The sequence below is a fragment of the Callorhinchus milii genome, unplaced genomic scaffold (genome assembly GCF_018977255.1).
Source record: "Callorhinchus milii isolate IMCB2004 unplaced genomic scaffold, IMCB_Cmil_1.0 Scaffold17, whole genome shotgun sequence".
Lineage (NCBI taxonomy): Eukaryota > Metazoa > Chordata > Chondrichthyes > Chimaeriformes > Callorhinchidae > Callorhinchus > Callorhinchus milii.
This window is the reverse complement of record NW_024704758.1, coordinates 2,575,708-2,592,447: the sequence shown is the minus strand read 5'-3', so window position 1 is coordinate 2,592,447 and position 16,740 is coordinate 2,575,708. Positions and strand designations below refer to the sequence as shown.

The 16,740-nt window shown below is 47.4% G+C and overlaps 1 protein-coding gene across 1 annotated transcript; it reads right to left on the bottom strand.

Annotated features, from left to right (window-relative positions):
- Positions 1–940: 940 nt before the first annotated feature.
- On the bottom strand, positions 941–7,413 carry LOC103186001 (interferon-induced transmembrane protein 3). The gene is made up of 2 exons (XM_042341556.1): positions 7,000–7,413; positions 941–2,631 (listed from the first exon to the last, which is right to left on the bottom strand). Exons 1-2 carry the CDS (start codon positions 7,411–7,413, stop codon positions 2,488–2,490), a joined length of 558 nt encoding a protein of 185 aa, XP_042197490.1. The 3' UTR covers positions 941–2,487.
- Positions 7,414–16,740: the final 9,327 nt, after the last annotated feature.

The window sequence follows — 16,740 nt, the reverse complement described above, 5'->3', positions numbered from 1 at the left end:
AGTGCTTTGACATGTTCTCCTGACGTGAAAGGCACTATATCAAATGCAATAATTATTATTATTAAAAGACACCTCTAATGGCGAGGGTGCCAAGTGTATCAACTAATGCATCTTTCTTGACTGTATTCATTTGTGATTAACAAATCTAAGGCCTTTTAGAGAAACAAAGGGATCGAGGGATTCAGGTTCACTAAAAGTATCAGCACAAGTGGTCAAGGCCATAAAGAATAAATGAACGCGAAATACTGCATCATTTACACCTCTTTAACCCATCATTCCCTGTCCTCTACCCCATTTTCTTCTTTGTCTTCCTTGCGCTGCCTCCCTCTCTGTTAGCCCTTAAAAAACTCCCCCTCCCAAAATGGCCCAGTTCTGACGAAAGGAGTGGACCCGAAATGTTGACTCCTTCCTTTCTCCATAGATGCTGTCTGCTGAGTGTTCCTAGCGACTTGTATTTTTATATAGATCCCTTGGTTTAAGTACAAAGGAGGAGTATAAAATTAGGGAAGCAATGTTACATTTATATGTCCATATTCCGTATCAACCTGCCCGCCCCCTCCGCTCAACGGGCTCCGGCTTGCTCCATGTCCCCTGCCCTACCTGCCCTACCATTGGTGGTTGGGGCTTCAGTCTTTCTTGCCCACTCCATCCCACAGTCCCTTCACCTCCTTCAAGGCCTGCCTCGAGACCCACCTCTTCAACTGTGCCTTTGGTCACCCTCTTACCAGCACCACCCCTACCCTCCACCCCTCCTGATCTCAACCACGAGCTTGGGTCCAAATCCCTGACTGTCCAGCACCTTGGGACATCCTCCCAACATGAAAGGCGCTTTACAAATATAGTTTATTGTAGTAGTAAATCAGACCACCATGCATGATTTTCATGTGTATAAACACTTGTCGAAGGATGTCATGTTTCAGAGACAATAAAGAAACCGTTCTTCCTCAAAAGCAAAATCAATCTTTAATCACTTTTGGTTCGCAACACTGGACAGAAAGCGTTAAAGCCATTCCATTTAGGAAACACTAGTCAAAAGAAGTTCTGGTGCGATGTACACACCTTAGGCAAATTTGCAAAATCAGAAATAAAGTACTAATCACACTGCTTTTGTCTTATCTATGAATATTGTAGGCGTGGTTGTCTATACGATGAGCAGATATAAGCCTCAGTTACGTGCAGTTCACAGTCTGGGGTAGTTATGATTCTGAGCAATGGAAGGACACGAGTTTGGCTTATGGCTGGGATTTTCAAGGACGCTGATTCAGGATATCCAAGCGCTTGATAACTTTGTCAGTACTTAAACAAGTGGGCGGGATAGGAGACGATCGGCTATTGCGGCTATCACTCATCAGGGAGAGTTGGCTTTGGGCAATGATTGGCAGATCAAAGCTGTATCTCAACTGGATGTTGGGCTCTGGGGTGGAAGGTACCAGGAGCCAGTATTTGGAAACCTTGGGAACCATTCCCTGGGGCACTCAGGAGATATCCCCATTTCCCATATAGCCATGTCACCCCTGCTCATGGATCATCTCCACACATTGGAACATTTAGACTTGAGACTTCAAATCCCCAAATAAAAGTAAAATGTCACGTATTATTAATGCCTTCACCCACCCTTCCTCCGCCACTCTCCCTACACCCCTCCTGACCCCAACTCCCAGCTCAAGTCCAAAACCCCTGATTGTCAAGCACCCTGGGATGTCTTTCTGACATGAAGGGTGCTATACAAGTGTAATTTGTTGTTGGTGGTGTTGTTAATACAAAATACTATGTCTACACAATATGTTGTTTTTTCTGAGACGAAAGAGTGAATATATAAAGAATCCACTTTACATGAGATTGTCGGGATGTGAAAGGCACTTTTATATAGAACGGGTATATAATATAATGGAGATAATTCAGTCAGGAATAGATCTGTTGTTGTGTGAGAAATACAAAATACCGTTCTCTAAAACACACGGAGCACCATGATAAATGCTGAGATTGGAATATAAAAAAAACTTGCATTTAATAATACTCAGCTCAAATTATTCAGCATTCCAGAGTATATGTGGGTGAGGTCAAACTCTAGGAATTTCTTAATAAGGAATCTAAGGAATCCGCTGCTGTGGAAAATGGATCATGTTGGGAGGGAGGAGAGAGTATCCATCGTTTTGACTCTTAATTAAAGAATCCTATTAGGAAATACCACAAGTTAGACCCCCATCTATATAATATATATATAGAATGTAAAATATGCGCATTGAAAGATCGACATAAAAATATATTTGCAGGTTTTTAACCTATTCTGATGGAACCTACTATCAGGTGTCCTCGTGCGGAATAAAACATATTATTGTCATGAAGCAGACACACAATCAAGTCAGCAAGTGCAACAAAAAGCTTTGAAGTAGATCTACTGGAATCGGTGTTGTGTAAATACACCTGGTATACGTTGGCAGATTACATGGTGCAATTTTCTTTGGATTCTTCTCCTGCTCTTTGGTGCTAATATCTGTTTCTTATGGTCCAAATAATTATAATTACATAGAACACTAATGTTAGGACGGTGGCTGCGATATTCAGGCGCTTGGCAATAGTGGAGTAACTTCTAGCTCCCTCTGTGTCACGGATCACAATTCGATCTCTTGCCTAAAGAAAACAGAAAATGTTTATTTCATCCATTCCTTCTCATCCATTTCCTTCAGCCTTGAATAAGCTGGGTGGGGCTGCAGAGCACAATTTGCTACAAAGCACTTTTTTTGGGGCCTTAAACTGACTGGCTCTACTTCTCCATTTGGTGCTGCTCTGTGCTGTAGCAAACCATGTCACTAACATAATACTAATAATCCTTGTATTCGATATAGCGCCTTATCACATCTTCAAGACGCCTCAAAGCGCTTCACAGAATATACTGTAAAGCGAATTGACTGTATATTTTGTGGGCGAAACGCGGCAACCAATTGCGCACAGCATTGTCCCACGAACACTCGTGGATCGAGTACCCAATTTATTATTAATTTTTTTTGTGGACATGTCACAATATCCATTCCAAAACTTTCCATGGTGAGATGCATGGAATTCTCAGTTTGGTTTGGATACTCTTAAACCCAGTTACGGGTTTCTGCATGAGTCAGAAAAAATCCCAAAAAAGGACCCTGTATAGTATAGTGAGATGCAACAAAAAATTATATTTGTATAGTGCCTTTCACGCTGGGAGAATGTCCCAAGGCGCTGGACAATCAGTGTTTCGGACCTGGGCCAGAGGGGTGGGATCGGGGAGGGTGGGAAGGAGGATGATCGAAGGCACGGTGGAAGTAGAGGGTCTTGAGATGGGTTTTGAAGGAGGCAAGGGAGGGGGCGAGGCAGAGGGACTGCAGGATGGAGTTCCAGAGGGAGGGGGCAGGGTGGCAGAAGGCCCGCCCGCCAATGGTGGGCCTTGTGAGGTGGGGGTCGTGAAGCAGGCCGGAGCCTGCTGAGTGGAGGGAGCGAGGCCATGGAGAGCTTTGAAGGTGAGGACCAAGATCTTGAACTGTCTCCTCTGTGTGATGGGAAGCCGGTGGAGTCAGGCGAGGATGCGGGGGTGATAGGGTCGCGGAGCCTGGTGCGGAAGAGGATACCAGCTGCAGAGTTCTCGATGATCTACAGCCTAAGGAGGGAGAAACTCACTCACATGTAAAAGCAAAGTTAAGCAAAGTGAAGTGAAATGGGGAGCAGAATACTAGGAAAAACAAACTGGCTCATCGGCTGGACGTGGAAGGGCAGACCAGTCCCTGGGGATCATGGAATCCTCCCACTCAACTCCTGTTGCAACAACAACAACAACAACTTGCACTTATACAGCACCTGCACGCAGGATAGTGTCTCAGAGCGTTTAACATTCACGGAGCCTGACACCCAGCTAGCCACCGCCCCCGTTAACCCTGCAAGCAAAAGCCTAGTGGTACAAGCAACGGGAAAGCTTGTCAGACAGCCATATCAATGGCAAGCTATGCCATTTTAGCCGGTTAGACTCCAGCAGTACTTGCCAACCTGCACCTATTACTATCCGGATTTAAGTAAGCAGGATTCATCTCTCCAGGGAGAGAGTGCGATTCCATTCCAGCAATTTCCATGGTGGGATGCATGGAATTCTCAGTTTGCTTTCGATACTCTTAAACCCAGTGATGGGTTTCCGCGTGAGTCAAGATACCCGGCTGACTCCCCCCAAAAAAACGCTGTACAGAATAAAAAGATATTTTGTGAAAGTGCACTAATAGAACCAGGACTGTAATAGTAATAGTTCATCACAGAGTATTAATATCAGCCTGCACCCTGAGAGAGGTTGTAGACTTCTTCGCCTCAAAGATTAAAAACATCTGCTTGGCTGCATCATCCACCCCCCAAATGTCCCTTTCCACCATCCACACTGCCTTCTCCATCCTCTACGGCTCCGGCTATTCCCCACTCATTACACTCCTTTGCTCCCATTTCTCCCTCCTCCCTCTCAAGCTCACAATCACCCACATGAAGTTCACCACCTGCTACCTCCACCCCGTCCCCACCCCGAGAAAATCCTGGTATCTTCCCCGGGTACCTCGTGGCTTCCCATTCCCCCGACTCTTTATTTATTTGTTCGAATGCACAACATTCTGATTCAGTGGTGATGGCGCTACAGACTGAGTCAGGCTGACGCCTGAGATGCAGGTGATCAATGTTCTTTTTCCCTGTATCACTGCTCCGACCGACCATTCCTTGCCAAAGTCCTGGGAGGCATTGCTGCAAGTCAATTTCGGTCACGCCTCTCCTTCCACTCCCCTCTTGAGCCCCTGCAGTCTGGTTTTTGTCAAAGTCACAAACGACATCCTCTCTATCTGTGACCAGGGCTCCCTCTGCCTCTTCGTCCTCCTGGATCGCTGCCGCGTTCGACACAGTTGACCACGCCATCCTCCTCCACTGCCTCTCCTCCCTCATCTTCCTTAGTGAGTCCTACTTAACCAATCGCCTACATTTCATCTCAGCAAATGGTTTCTACTCACGCCCCCGCCCGGTCACCTGCGGGGGACCCTTGGACTCCATCCTTGACTCTCTTCTTTTCCTTATCTATATGCTCCCTCTGGGTAATGTCATCCGCAGACACCCGGTAAACTTCCACATGTATGCGGATGACACACAAATCTACTTTGCTTCCTCCAGTACCAACTCCAGGTCCACCGATGTTCTATCACCTTGTTTGGCAGACATCAGGGCCTGGATTAGTGCAAACCTCCTACAGCTGAATTTCGACCGGACAGAAGCCATACTCCTTGGTCCCAACGTCTTCACTCCTGCGAATCTAAACTCCTCAACCTCCCTGGGCTCTCCCTCAGAGTCACCGAACCAGTGTAGAATCTTGGCGTCCGGTCCCTGACCAGGACCGTCTTCTTCCACCTCCAGCACATTGCCCGCCTCCGACCTTACCTCACCCCAAATGCAGCCTAAACCCTGGTGCATGTGTTTGTCACCTCCGACCTGGATTACTCCAACACACTCCTCGCCGGTCTCCCCAGCTCCACCATTCACAAGCTCCAGCTCATTCAGAACTCTGCCGCCCGCTTACTGACCCGGACCAAACTCCGTACCCACATCTCTGGCCCAGGCTCCACTGGTTCCCCATCACCGAACCGATCGACTTCAAGAAACTCACTCTCGTGTTCAAATCCCTTCACTCCCTGACACCTCCCGACCTCTCCGACGTCCTCACTCCCCAATCCACCATCCGGCGCCTCCACTCGACTGGCACCGGCCCTCCTGCTCGACCCTCCGCCCCACCATCAGAGGTCGCGCTTTCAGCCACTACGCCCCGAAACTCTCGAACACAACTCCCTCAATCCCTCCGCCCTTGCCCCTTCTCTGCCCTTTTTCAAGTCCCGCCTGAAACCTTTCCACTTCGACCGTGCTTACAGCCACCTCCCCCCCCCCTCCACCGGCTCGGAGTCAGGCTCCGCCACTGTTAAGCGCTCTGAGACGCTGCCCTGTGTGGAGGGCGTTATATAAGTGCAAGTTGCTGTTGTTGATACTGCTCTATGGGTAAAAGGTTCAGGTATATACATACAGACACACACATACATACCTGAAGTCAAGAGTCATGAGCCTCACTCATGCCAGTGAAGAAACAAACTTTTTTTTAATTTAAAAAGAAAATACGTCTCAAGTTCAAGGTTAGCTCTCGCCCTTTCTTGTTGACTTGTTTTTTTGTGTGTGTGTGTGTGGAGGGGGGGGATGTGTAAAAAAAAAACAAGTCGATTGGCTTTCAGGCTTCTGATTAAACTTTTTTAATATATATTATATAATAATAATAAAAACTTTTGCAAATATATGGTTTTAATGCAACATTATGACATATGAAAAACTTTATAAAAAAGTTTCCCCAACCAACCAACCAACACCCTACACCCCCACCAACAACCCCCACCAACATCCCCCCACCCCCACCAACACACCCCCCACCCCACCCACCAACACCCCCCACCCCCCCAACACACTCCCCACCCCCACCCCCACCAACACCCCCCCCCACCCCCAGCCCCACCAACAGCCCCACCAACACCCCCCACCCCCCCAACACACTCCCCACCCCCACCAACACCCCACCAACCCCCCCCACCCCACCCCCCACCAACACCCCCCCACCCACCAACACCCCCCTCACCCACCAACACCCCCCCACCCACCAACACCCCCCCCACCCACCAACACCCCCCCCACCCACCAACACCCCCCCACCCACCAACACCCCCCCCCACCCACCAACACCCCCCCCCCACCCACCAACACCCCCCCCCACCCACCAACACCCCCCCCCCACCCACCAACACCCCCCCCACCCACCAACACCCCCCCCCACCCACCAACACCCCCCCCCACCACCAACACCCCCCCACCCATGGCCCCACCCACCAACACCCCCCACCCCCCCACCCATGGACCCCACCCATCAACACCCCCCCAACCCCCCCCCCCACATGGCCCCCCCACCCCCCAAAAAAAAGCAGCGCTCACCTTGACGGAGTAGACCAGGGCGATGAATCCAAGGAGGCAACAGTCCAGATAGACGGTGTTGAACACGGACCAGAGGACGTGATCGCGGAGCGGCGGAGGGTCACCGACGCCCGCGGGGACCCGGGGCACTGCCGCGGGTTGGGCGGCGCCGGGGCTGCACACCGCCTGCCGCCCATCCGCATGCGGGTACAGGGGCGGCTGCATCGGCTGGGAGGCGCCGGGGTACCGAGCCCCGTCCAAGAGGGGGTACTGGGGGCCATATAGCTGCTGCTGGTCCCCCCCGGGGTAAGGGTAAGGGTAAGGGTAGGGGTGGGGGTGGGTGTAGGGGGCGACACCTTTGCCCTCGCAGTACTGGGGCGGTGGCACCTGCTGTTGGCCGGGGTTGGGGTACAGGGTCTGCTGTTTGCCTTCCATTGCTCCGGCGATCTCAGGGAGTTTGGGTTGTGGGCTTTGTTTTTGGGGGGTGGGTGTGGGGTCGGGGGGCAGAGAGGGGGGGGAGAGGGGGAGAGAGGGAGAGGGAGGGACGTGACGCCTCCTTCCTTTTTATTCTTGTGTCAGTCCTCAGCTGGAAGGCGAGAGGGAGGGAGAGAGAGACACAACACACAGAGGGAGAGAGAGAGAGAGAGAGACAACACAACACACAGAGGGAGAGAGAGAGAGAGACACACAACACAACACACAGAGGGAGAGAGAGAGAGAGACACACACAACACAACACACAGAGGGAGAGAGAGAGAGAGGGAGAGATGCAATGGGGGTTGTGGTACTCACTCACTCACTCACTGAGGAAGGAGAGCTGAGTTGAGGAGAAGCCAAGGGAAGCTCTGTGTGTGCGTATTTTCTCTCTCTCTCTGACCTGGTTTTGGCAGTCAACAACAAGTTGAGCCCTCCCTCTCTCCCCCTCCACCCCCTCACTCACCCCCTCCCCCAGTCAGGACAGCTGGATGTTGGCTATTAATATAATTGGAGTGCTTTTTTTTTTTGGTCCATCCACATCTGGTAACTGCTAATATCCTATGTTCTTAAAGGGTAAACAGTTTCGTGTTTGCTGGAAAAGATGTTGCCCCATTTGCGGGGAAGGGAGAGGAAGAAAGAAAGGAAGGAAGAAAGAAAGAGAGAAAGAGAGAGAGAGAGAAAGAGAGAGAGAGAGCGACGTGACTCACAAGGATGTTTTAACCAAATGGGACAAACGAGAGGTTTCCTTTCCAGGGTCGGGAAGGGATCGGGGAGCAGGAGCGCCGATAAATGGGGTTTAAGGTGGCGGTGGATGTTAAATCAGATCCGAACCGATATGACAGTTGGCGAGTCCGGGGAAATTTAGGAGGAACTTGCTTGTGCAGAAGTTGGCAACGGATGTGGAACTCGATGCCAAGCCCTGAGATTGTAACAACAACTCGCATTTGGAAACAGCACCTCTCACGCGAGGTGACGTCTCGGAGCATTTGAAACAACAACAACAGCAGCAAATTGCTTTTATATTGCGCCCTTCACTTCGGGAGGACGTCCCAAAGCCCTGAAACAAAAAGCAGCAATGTATTAAAGAGGAAACGGGATGCGTAAACACATGTAAATGCTTGTGGGAAATGCAAATTGTTTTTCCTGTTGGTCCGCCCTATGAATGTTGGACAAGTTTACGGCCTTTCTGGCCCCATCCTCTCGACCTCTTTCCCCCTTTAAAGTCCGCCTTAAGTCCTATTGATTCAACGGGTTTGTAACTTTTGGTCTCCGTTCCTTGCAATCCAACACCCCCTCCCCCAACCGTCCTCTGCTCCCGCACCCTTCCCCCCCGGCTTGGATTCGCAGTCAGCTGTGAAGCTCTTTGAGATGTCCTCCCGATATGAACAGTGTTTTATTAATGTCGTTGTCTGTATGGCTTAGGTGTCAGCTCACTTGACTGTGGGACTGACCTTTAGATGCCCCAAATTAATAATAATAATCCTTGCATTTGATATAGCGCCTTATCACATTGGGTGAGGAGCTTGTGGTCTGGTCTGGATGCTGTGCTGTGCCTCTGGTTTGTTGGAGGGAGGATTCAAAACAGTTTGTTTTGTGAGTTAAAAAGTAGAAAGATGCTTCTTCCTCTCCCCAACCCCGGCCCCACTTTCCCTGATAACCTGAAAACTCAACTGTTCCAGAGGTTTTTCCCAAGAGCAATGTCTTTAGCGCTTGTCCTGTCAGGAGGACTTCTCAGAGTGCTTGACCTGGATCTTGCACTGGTGAATTTACAGCAGTTCTGAATTTACAGGTCCAATTCAATTAAATAGACCACAGATTAACCCAATAGTATGAATGTTATAGCACAGAAACGGGCCAATGGGCCCAAGAAACAGCACTCATAAATGCCCAATGCTATTGATTCCGCTAATATAAAGTCAGATCGTTGTTGTTGATTCCTATTACCAACGTCAGGACATTTGATTCACATTTTGAGTCTTTCTCAATGACTTGAGGCTATGAATTGAATGATGTGCACAAAACAACAACAAGACAAAAATTACATTTGTACAGCGCCTTTCACGTTGGGAGGACGTCCCACGATTGCTGGATACTCAGAGATTTGGACCCGAGCTGGGGATTGGGATCAGGAGAGGTGGAGGCCTGGGAGGGTGGTTGTAGGAGGGTGACTGAAGGTGCGGTAGAAGAGGAAGGTCTTGAGATGGTCCTTGAAGGAGCCAAGAGGGAGAGTGAGGTGAAGGGATTGTGGGATGGAGTTCTAAAGGGCAGAGAGACTGAAGACCCGACTGTCAATGGTATGGCGGGCCGGGCAGGGGACATGGAACAGGCCGAAGCCCGTTGAGCAGAGAGAGTGGATAGGAAGCGAAGACAACACACCAAGTTCATCAATTCAAATTTATTCCCTTGAGTTTCCCACATAGAGATTATGCAACTCGGAGTTCCAGTCAAACCCATAACAAGTGGGCTCACCAATGCAAAGATTTATACAGATCCCGGCACAATGGAACAAATTCACAACCCTCTGCGTTTTTAGAGATGCAAATATTTGAAAACTCCGATCAATGGAATGCAGGGAATTTCAAAGAAAACAAATGAAAAGCATCAATCATTGTGCTAGAAGTGTCCCAAAATCTGGTAACGTCTGAACACATCTGAACAGAAATGGGGTTATTCTTCACTTAGTGACTTTATCAACCTCTGCTGTTTGTGTGCCAGACATGTCATCCCATTAGCATTGCACAATAATGATGATTCGTTTACTGATGCAGAGAATGGGACCAGGAAGGGTGGAGGGCAGGGAGGGTGGGGGTAGAAGAGTGACCGAATGCACTGTCAAAGAGGAGAGTCTTGTGACGGGGCTTGAAGGAGGCAATGGAGGTGAAAGCATTGTGAGATTCATATACACAAATGTAGATATGATGCGTAGTGACTGAGGTTGGCCAGTTGCAGAGATGATAACATGTTTCAAAAATGCATTACATTTCTAACATTATTTTCCTGTCGTTGATATATCTAACACCAAGTGCAAAGGGGAAGTACAAGAATAATCTCTTTCAGGAGATTGTCCAGTGTAAGGAGAACAGAAGCGAGATGAAGGACACAGAAAAGCACTGAACAACAATGCATCACTCCTCGTTCTGTCATTGGGCCACAGATTTGCAATCAGAATCATTTGCAATCCGCACAAACACAAGGCATGCATAAATAATAATAAGATAATAATAATAAAAAGGAACTCGAGAAAATCAGGAAATTTGTTAATCGACAAATTGAATGTGGAAGTCTGTGGCAATGACCAATGAACAAAGATAGTTCCTATAATTGTTGGTGCAACTGGCACCAGACAATTCAAAAATGGTTTGACAAAATACCTCGTGAGCAAAATATCAACCTCCTGCCCAAAGTAGCTAATTTAGGAAGCTCAAATATATTAAGAAAAGTACTCATGTGGCAGTGTTATTGGTCTGGCTGACCATCACTGAATTTTTTTTTAGAAATTACTTCTACTTAAATACAGTGATTTAAACTGTAACGTAACAATAATAATAATAATAATAATCCTTGTGTTTGATCCTTGTATGTTGTCTGCTTCAAGCAAAATAATTTTGGTGTCGAACTCCAAAAGCTTTCTCTCAGGTGTCGTTGAAAGCCTCTTCTGGTCACTGTCAGATGTGCAGCACAGTAATGTACACGTAGTATGCAACGCAGCACATTATAAAGAGCATGGACAGGATAGTGGCTGAAATATTCAGACCTTTGGCAGCTTTGGCAAATTTCTTTGCTCCTCGGACGTTGTTTAAGTGGTTCTGGTCTCTTGTCTAGAAAAGAACAGGTAAACAAACATTTAAGCGCTGGATCATTTTTTAGCCTTATTTTTATTTGGAGAAAGTTGGTTAAATGTTACCTTTCAGGTTCTGCGATCTGTTCTAACATATTGAAATCAGTCGACAGGACTGGTTGGATTTCAATGCCATGATTCACGAGAATGATACCAGGAATGGGGAACCTTAGCTATGGGGACAGGCTGGAGAAGTTAGGAGTTTTCCCATTAAAGCAGAGAAGGTTACGTGGGGACCTGATAGAGGTCTTCAAGATCATGAAAGGTTTCGACAGATGAGATAAGGAAAAGCTGTTTCCGCTGGTAGGTGTGTCTGTGACCCGTGGTCACAGTCTTAACATATCTACCAAAAGAAGCAGAGAGGAGGTTAGAAGAAATGTTTTCACTCAGCGAGTTGTTTGAATTTGGAATGATCTGCTTGAAAAGGGAGTGAAGTCCGATTCGATAACAGCTTTTAAGAGAGAACTGGATAGGTATGTGGGGAAGGCAGGTTTCCAGGGTTATGGGGAGAAAGCTGGTGATTGGGGTTAGTGAAAGTGACTTGCTCTGTCAAAGAGCCGGCACAGACTCGATGGGCCGAATGGCCTCCTTCTGTGCCGTAACATTCTATGAATCTATGAAAAAAAATAATGTGAAACAAATGGGTTTCCTCATTAACTGAACCATTCAAACATCCTCGTGGCATTCTTCTGAACTGTGTTGACTTCCCCTATGGGGTGGGTGGCAGTTTTTGTAATAATGCATTCAATCACATTGAACATGTTATGAACTGCCGCAAATTTCACCCCTACTTGTTTTCTCTAATGCTTTATAGGGTGTCCCCACCCCGACCTTTGACTTATATGTTCCACAATGAGATCTACTTGAAAATCGTACTATTTTGCTTGTCTTTGTAATTGCTGTACTGTGCTGTTTTCATAATGAAGTGAAGCATCATGTGAACATTTGTAAGCAGTGCCACTCAGGAACCTTATTTGCACAGCTGATCCCCAGCGTTAGCCCACAATTAACATGAACAGATGATTTATTTCACGAACTTGGATTGGGTAACCTGACCTTTCCATATACCAGAGTATTTACCAGCAACCAACAAAGTAGACTGCAAGAGGAAGTGAAGACTCAGATTGTGGAAGGTTAGAGAGTGCCACAAGTTACAGCGCCCATTGTGAATAATGCTTAGGCAAAACTCACATAAGTCATATCATTTGGGAACATAACATTTATTATGACTTATGCAAAGTATGAGTTATGGCAAACCTGCAAAACTCATATCATTTAGAACTTATGTAGAGTTATGCATAAATCGGATTTTATATGACTAACACATAACAAATACTGTATATGAATGCAAGTTGATGTTATTGTTAACAACAGAAAAGGTTCTTATTCTGAGACCAGATGAGGGTTTGGAGTGTATGTGTGACGTAAAGCCACACAGAAGGGAGTGCAGGGTTAATGAGCTGACAGCCAACGCACATAGGATTTTCCCAGTGATACTATATTTATGTTGTACGTACGTGGTAAAACGAAAACACCCAAAACATTTGGTCAGTCAGTGACTAACAGTCAGCATAGTTGAGGTCAGACAATATGCATTGGCCGTGCAATATGCAGTCATGGTGCCAACGTAAGGGAAATCAAAAGGCACCACTGACCGCAAAAATGTAGTGTAATTGAAGATGTAAGATCCATAAAGTATATCCGTGTGTTCTCTAAAACCATCTAAAACACTGCGGGTCAGGGGTGCGGAGTGGGGGTGGGGCGGGGACAGTAGAAAGAAACCATGGTTGGCTTGGGCCAGTTCAAACCAGGTAATAAATGAGGAGATCAGTATGCTGGTCTGTAGCAACCGCCACAGCAATAATTATCAAATCATAGAATTACACAGCACAGAAGGAGGCCATTCGGCCCATCGCGTCTGTGCCGGCTAATTGACAAGAGCTATCCAAATCAATCCCACTCTCCCACTCTCTCCCCATAGCCCTGCAAACTTGTCCCCCCCAAGTAATTATCTGCTTCTCTCTTAAAAGTTGTGATCAAATCGAAGTCCACCACCCTTTCAGGCAATGTGTTCCAGATCTGAACAACTTGCTGTGTGAAAATATTTCTCCTCACCTCCCCTCTGTTTCTTTTAACAACTTGGATCGGGTGACCTGACCTTTCCATATACCAGAATATTTACCAGCTACCAACAAGGCAAACTGCAGGAGGAAGAAAAGCCTGAAACTGGGGAAGGTTAGAGAGTTCCACAAGTTAAAGCATCCATCAATTGAGCTCAGATCCCCAGAAGTCACACTCAGGCTGTTGAGAGCTCTGGTCAGTTCACACTCAAGAGTACTATAATATTAATAAAAATAATCCTTGCATTTGATATAGCACCTTATCACGTCTTCTAGACGTCTCAAAGCACTTCAAAGAATATACTATAAAATGAATTGACCATGTTTTGTGGGCATAATAAGTACTGCGTAATGTTCTGGTCACTGTGCCATAAGGGGGCTGCCCATACCTAAAGGCAATGCAGGGGAGTAAAACATGGATGATCCCTGGTGTTAGAGGAATAACCTATTAAGATCTAACCCAACTAGACAAGCTAGGGCTCTCCAGTCTTTAAAGGGGGATGTCTCAGAGCTATATGCAATTTTAAAACCAAGAGCAATACATTTGAATGTGGCTAGACTGCAGAAGAGGCCACAGGTTTAAGGTTGTAAAGGGCAATTTCAGGACGGATATTCATGGACTGTACTCAGTGCATTTAATCTCCTGTCAACCCTAAAAGCTCTAATGGGTAGGGTGGTCCCAGCAGCAAGAAGTCTACAAGATAGTGCTTTCAAAGTTCTCAATGGCAAGCTATGTAGTTTCGCTGGTTAAATGCCGGATGTGCCCTGACGCCACACTCTGAGGTCCCCAAGACTTGGCTCAGTGGTTAGAGCACTCGCCTCACTCGCGAGAGGACCTGGGTTTGATTCCAGGGCAGGGCGAAACATTGGGCAAGTTTCCTTACTCCACCCGCTTCTCTTTACCTAGCAGTAAGTAGGAACCTGGTTGTTGTTCGATTGGCGGATTGCTTTTCCAGGGGGAGTAATCCCTTAAAAAAAATGGGATCGCTCAATCCACGACTGTTTGTGGAACACTGCTGTGCGCAATTGGCTACTGTGTTTCGCCCACAAAACACACTTTACAGTATATTCTGTGTATTTTTGAGACTTCACGAGGACGTGATAAGGCGCTATATAAAATGCAAGGATTATTATTATTATTATAACATTAACCTGCGCCTAATACTCTCTGGATTTAGGTGTGCAGGGAGAGAGGGCACATTTCATTCAAGACACACAAAATTTCCATGTGTTGGTGGCAAACATATGTGAAACTCTTAGTCTGTTTTCAATACTCATAAGTGCAGCGATTGGCTTCTAAACATGTCAGACACCCGTGACCAAAAATAAATGAATATCCCACAGCTGGAAAGTGACTCACCATAAGTGAAACTTGCAAGATAAGATTTGACATCAAAGACTTGTAACAAAACAGCAATATAACACTTCTGAGTTCTCATGCACTGGTAATCTAAATTTGATCTCAATATTTAAGGTTATAACCTTTAGTCCCATTCATCATCTGTTGCTTACCTAAGAACAGATAGACTCTCCTGTCTTAATTAAGTCTATGTGCATACCTCCAGCGTGTAAACACTTGCATTAGACTTCTAGTCACATTGGTTAAAGTGCTCAATAATCCAGGTTGGGCAAGTGCCCGTGACCATTTTGTCAGTGTTACTGAGACATCAAGATTTAAAACTCTGCCATTGAGTGAGCCCCACTTGGACAGAAGGCATCAACAACAAACCTGCTCTGACAGACAGCTGTCAAATTAACTTTACCCCTTTTTTATACTTGTGGCCCATTCTTATGCTGTGTTACTTGGTTAGACTCCAGCACTCTGAGATCCACTCTGAAGTCCCCAAGCCTAGCCTTGGCTCTTGTCAAGCTATTCAGTTTTAGTTGGTTAGACTCCAGCACTACTTGATACCCAGATGATTCCCTTGATAGGGGAGCAAGGTAGAAGATGTGTGTGCACGTGTTGGTGGGGAGTGTGGGGGTGGTGGTGTAGGGGTGGCAGGAGATGAGGAGGAATGAATCCGATTTCTTTTTAACAAAACAACAAAATTACATTTGTAAAGCACCTTTCACATTTGGAGGATGTCCCAAGGGGCTGGACAGTCAGGGATCAGGACCCGAGTGTGGGGGGCAGAATTGGGATGAGGGAGGTCGGAGGTTGTAGGAGGGCGGCTGAAGGCACGGTCAAAAAGGAGGGCCTTGAGTCGTGCCTTGAAGGAGCCAAGAGAGGGAGCATGGTGAAGGGATTGTGGGATGGAGTTCCAAAGAGTGGGGGCAGAAAGTCTGAAAACCCGGCCGCTCATGGTAGGGCGGGAGACCTGGAGCAGGCCAGAGCCTGCTGAACAGAGGGAGCTGACAGGTTGCTAAGGGGGCACAGCAGGTCAGAGATGTAGGTGGGGGCAAGACCATGGAGGGTTTTGAAAGTGAACATGAGGATTTTGAGTTCTATCCTCTGAGGGATGGGGAGCCAGTGGAGCCGGGTGAGGGTGGGGGTGATGGGATCAAGGAGCCTGGTGCTGGAGAGGACACGAGCTGCAGAGGTCTGGATGATCTGCAGCTTGTGGAGGGAAGAATTGGGAAGGCCAACGAGGAAGTTTCCGTAGTTGAGCCTTGAGGTGACGAATGCGCATACGAGGGTTTCATGAGGGGTGAGGAAGTGGTGGAATTGAGCAATGGGGGAAGGTAGAGTGGGTCATGGCATGGATATGGGGGAGAAAGGACAGTTGAGGGTTGAACAAGACGCCCAGGTTCCTAACTGGCTTGGTGAGGTCGAGTTTGCTACCCGTGGATGCTGATGCTGCCAGGGCCTGAGATGCTGAGGCGCTGGTGCGAGCCAATCAGGAGGGCCTCAGTCTTGCTGACATTCAGCTACAGAAAGTTGGCTCTCATCCAGGACAGTCAGTTGTCCTGGAATCATGGGTGGAGGCAGAGAGATAGAGTTTGGTGTCATCTGCATACATGTGGAAGTTGACCCCATGTCTGCGGATGATGCCACCTAGGGGAAACATGTACAGATTGAAGAGGAGGGGACAGAAAACAGAGCCCTGAGGAACACCACACAAAACTGTGCGGGGGCTGGAAGAGAAACCATTGGCGGAGACAATTGGAGGCGGTGTGAGACATAAGACCTGGACCATTCAAGGATAGAACCAGAACAACAAAAAGGCTAACTTACTTTCATTGCAAAGATAAGACCAAGGAACCCAAGGCAGCAAGCATTCATGTAGATTGTGTTGAATAATGACCAGAGGAAGTAATCCCTCACAGGCTTGTAGAGGTTTCTTAACTTAACGACTTTGGATTTGGATTCGTCTTGCTTGTTGGGTT

Bases quoted from the DNA above. Each gene is read 5' to 3' on its own strand.
- LOC103186001 (XM_042341556.1), bottom strand. From the start codon at position 7,413: ATGGAAGGCAAACAGCAGACCCTGTACCCCAACCCCGGCCAACAGCAG. The intron at 2,632-6,999 runs GTGAGCGCTGCT...TGTTTTCTTTAG, and splicing joins CCCTGGTCTACTCCGTCAAG to GCAAGAGATCGAATTGTGAT.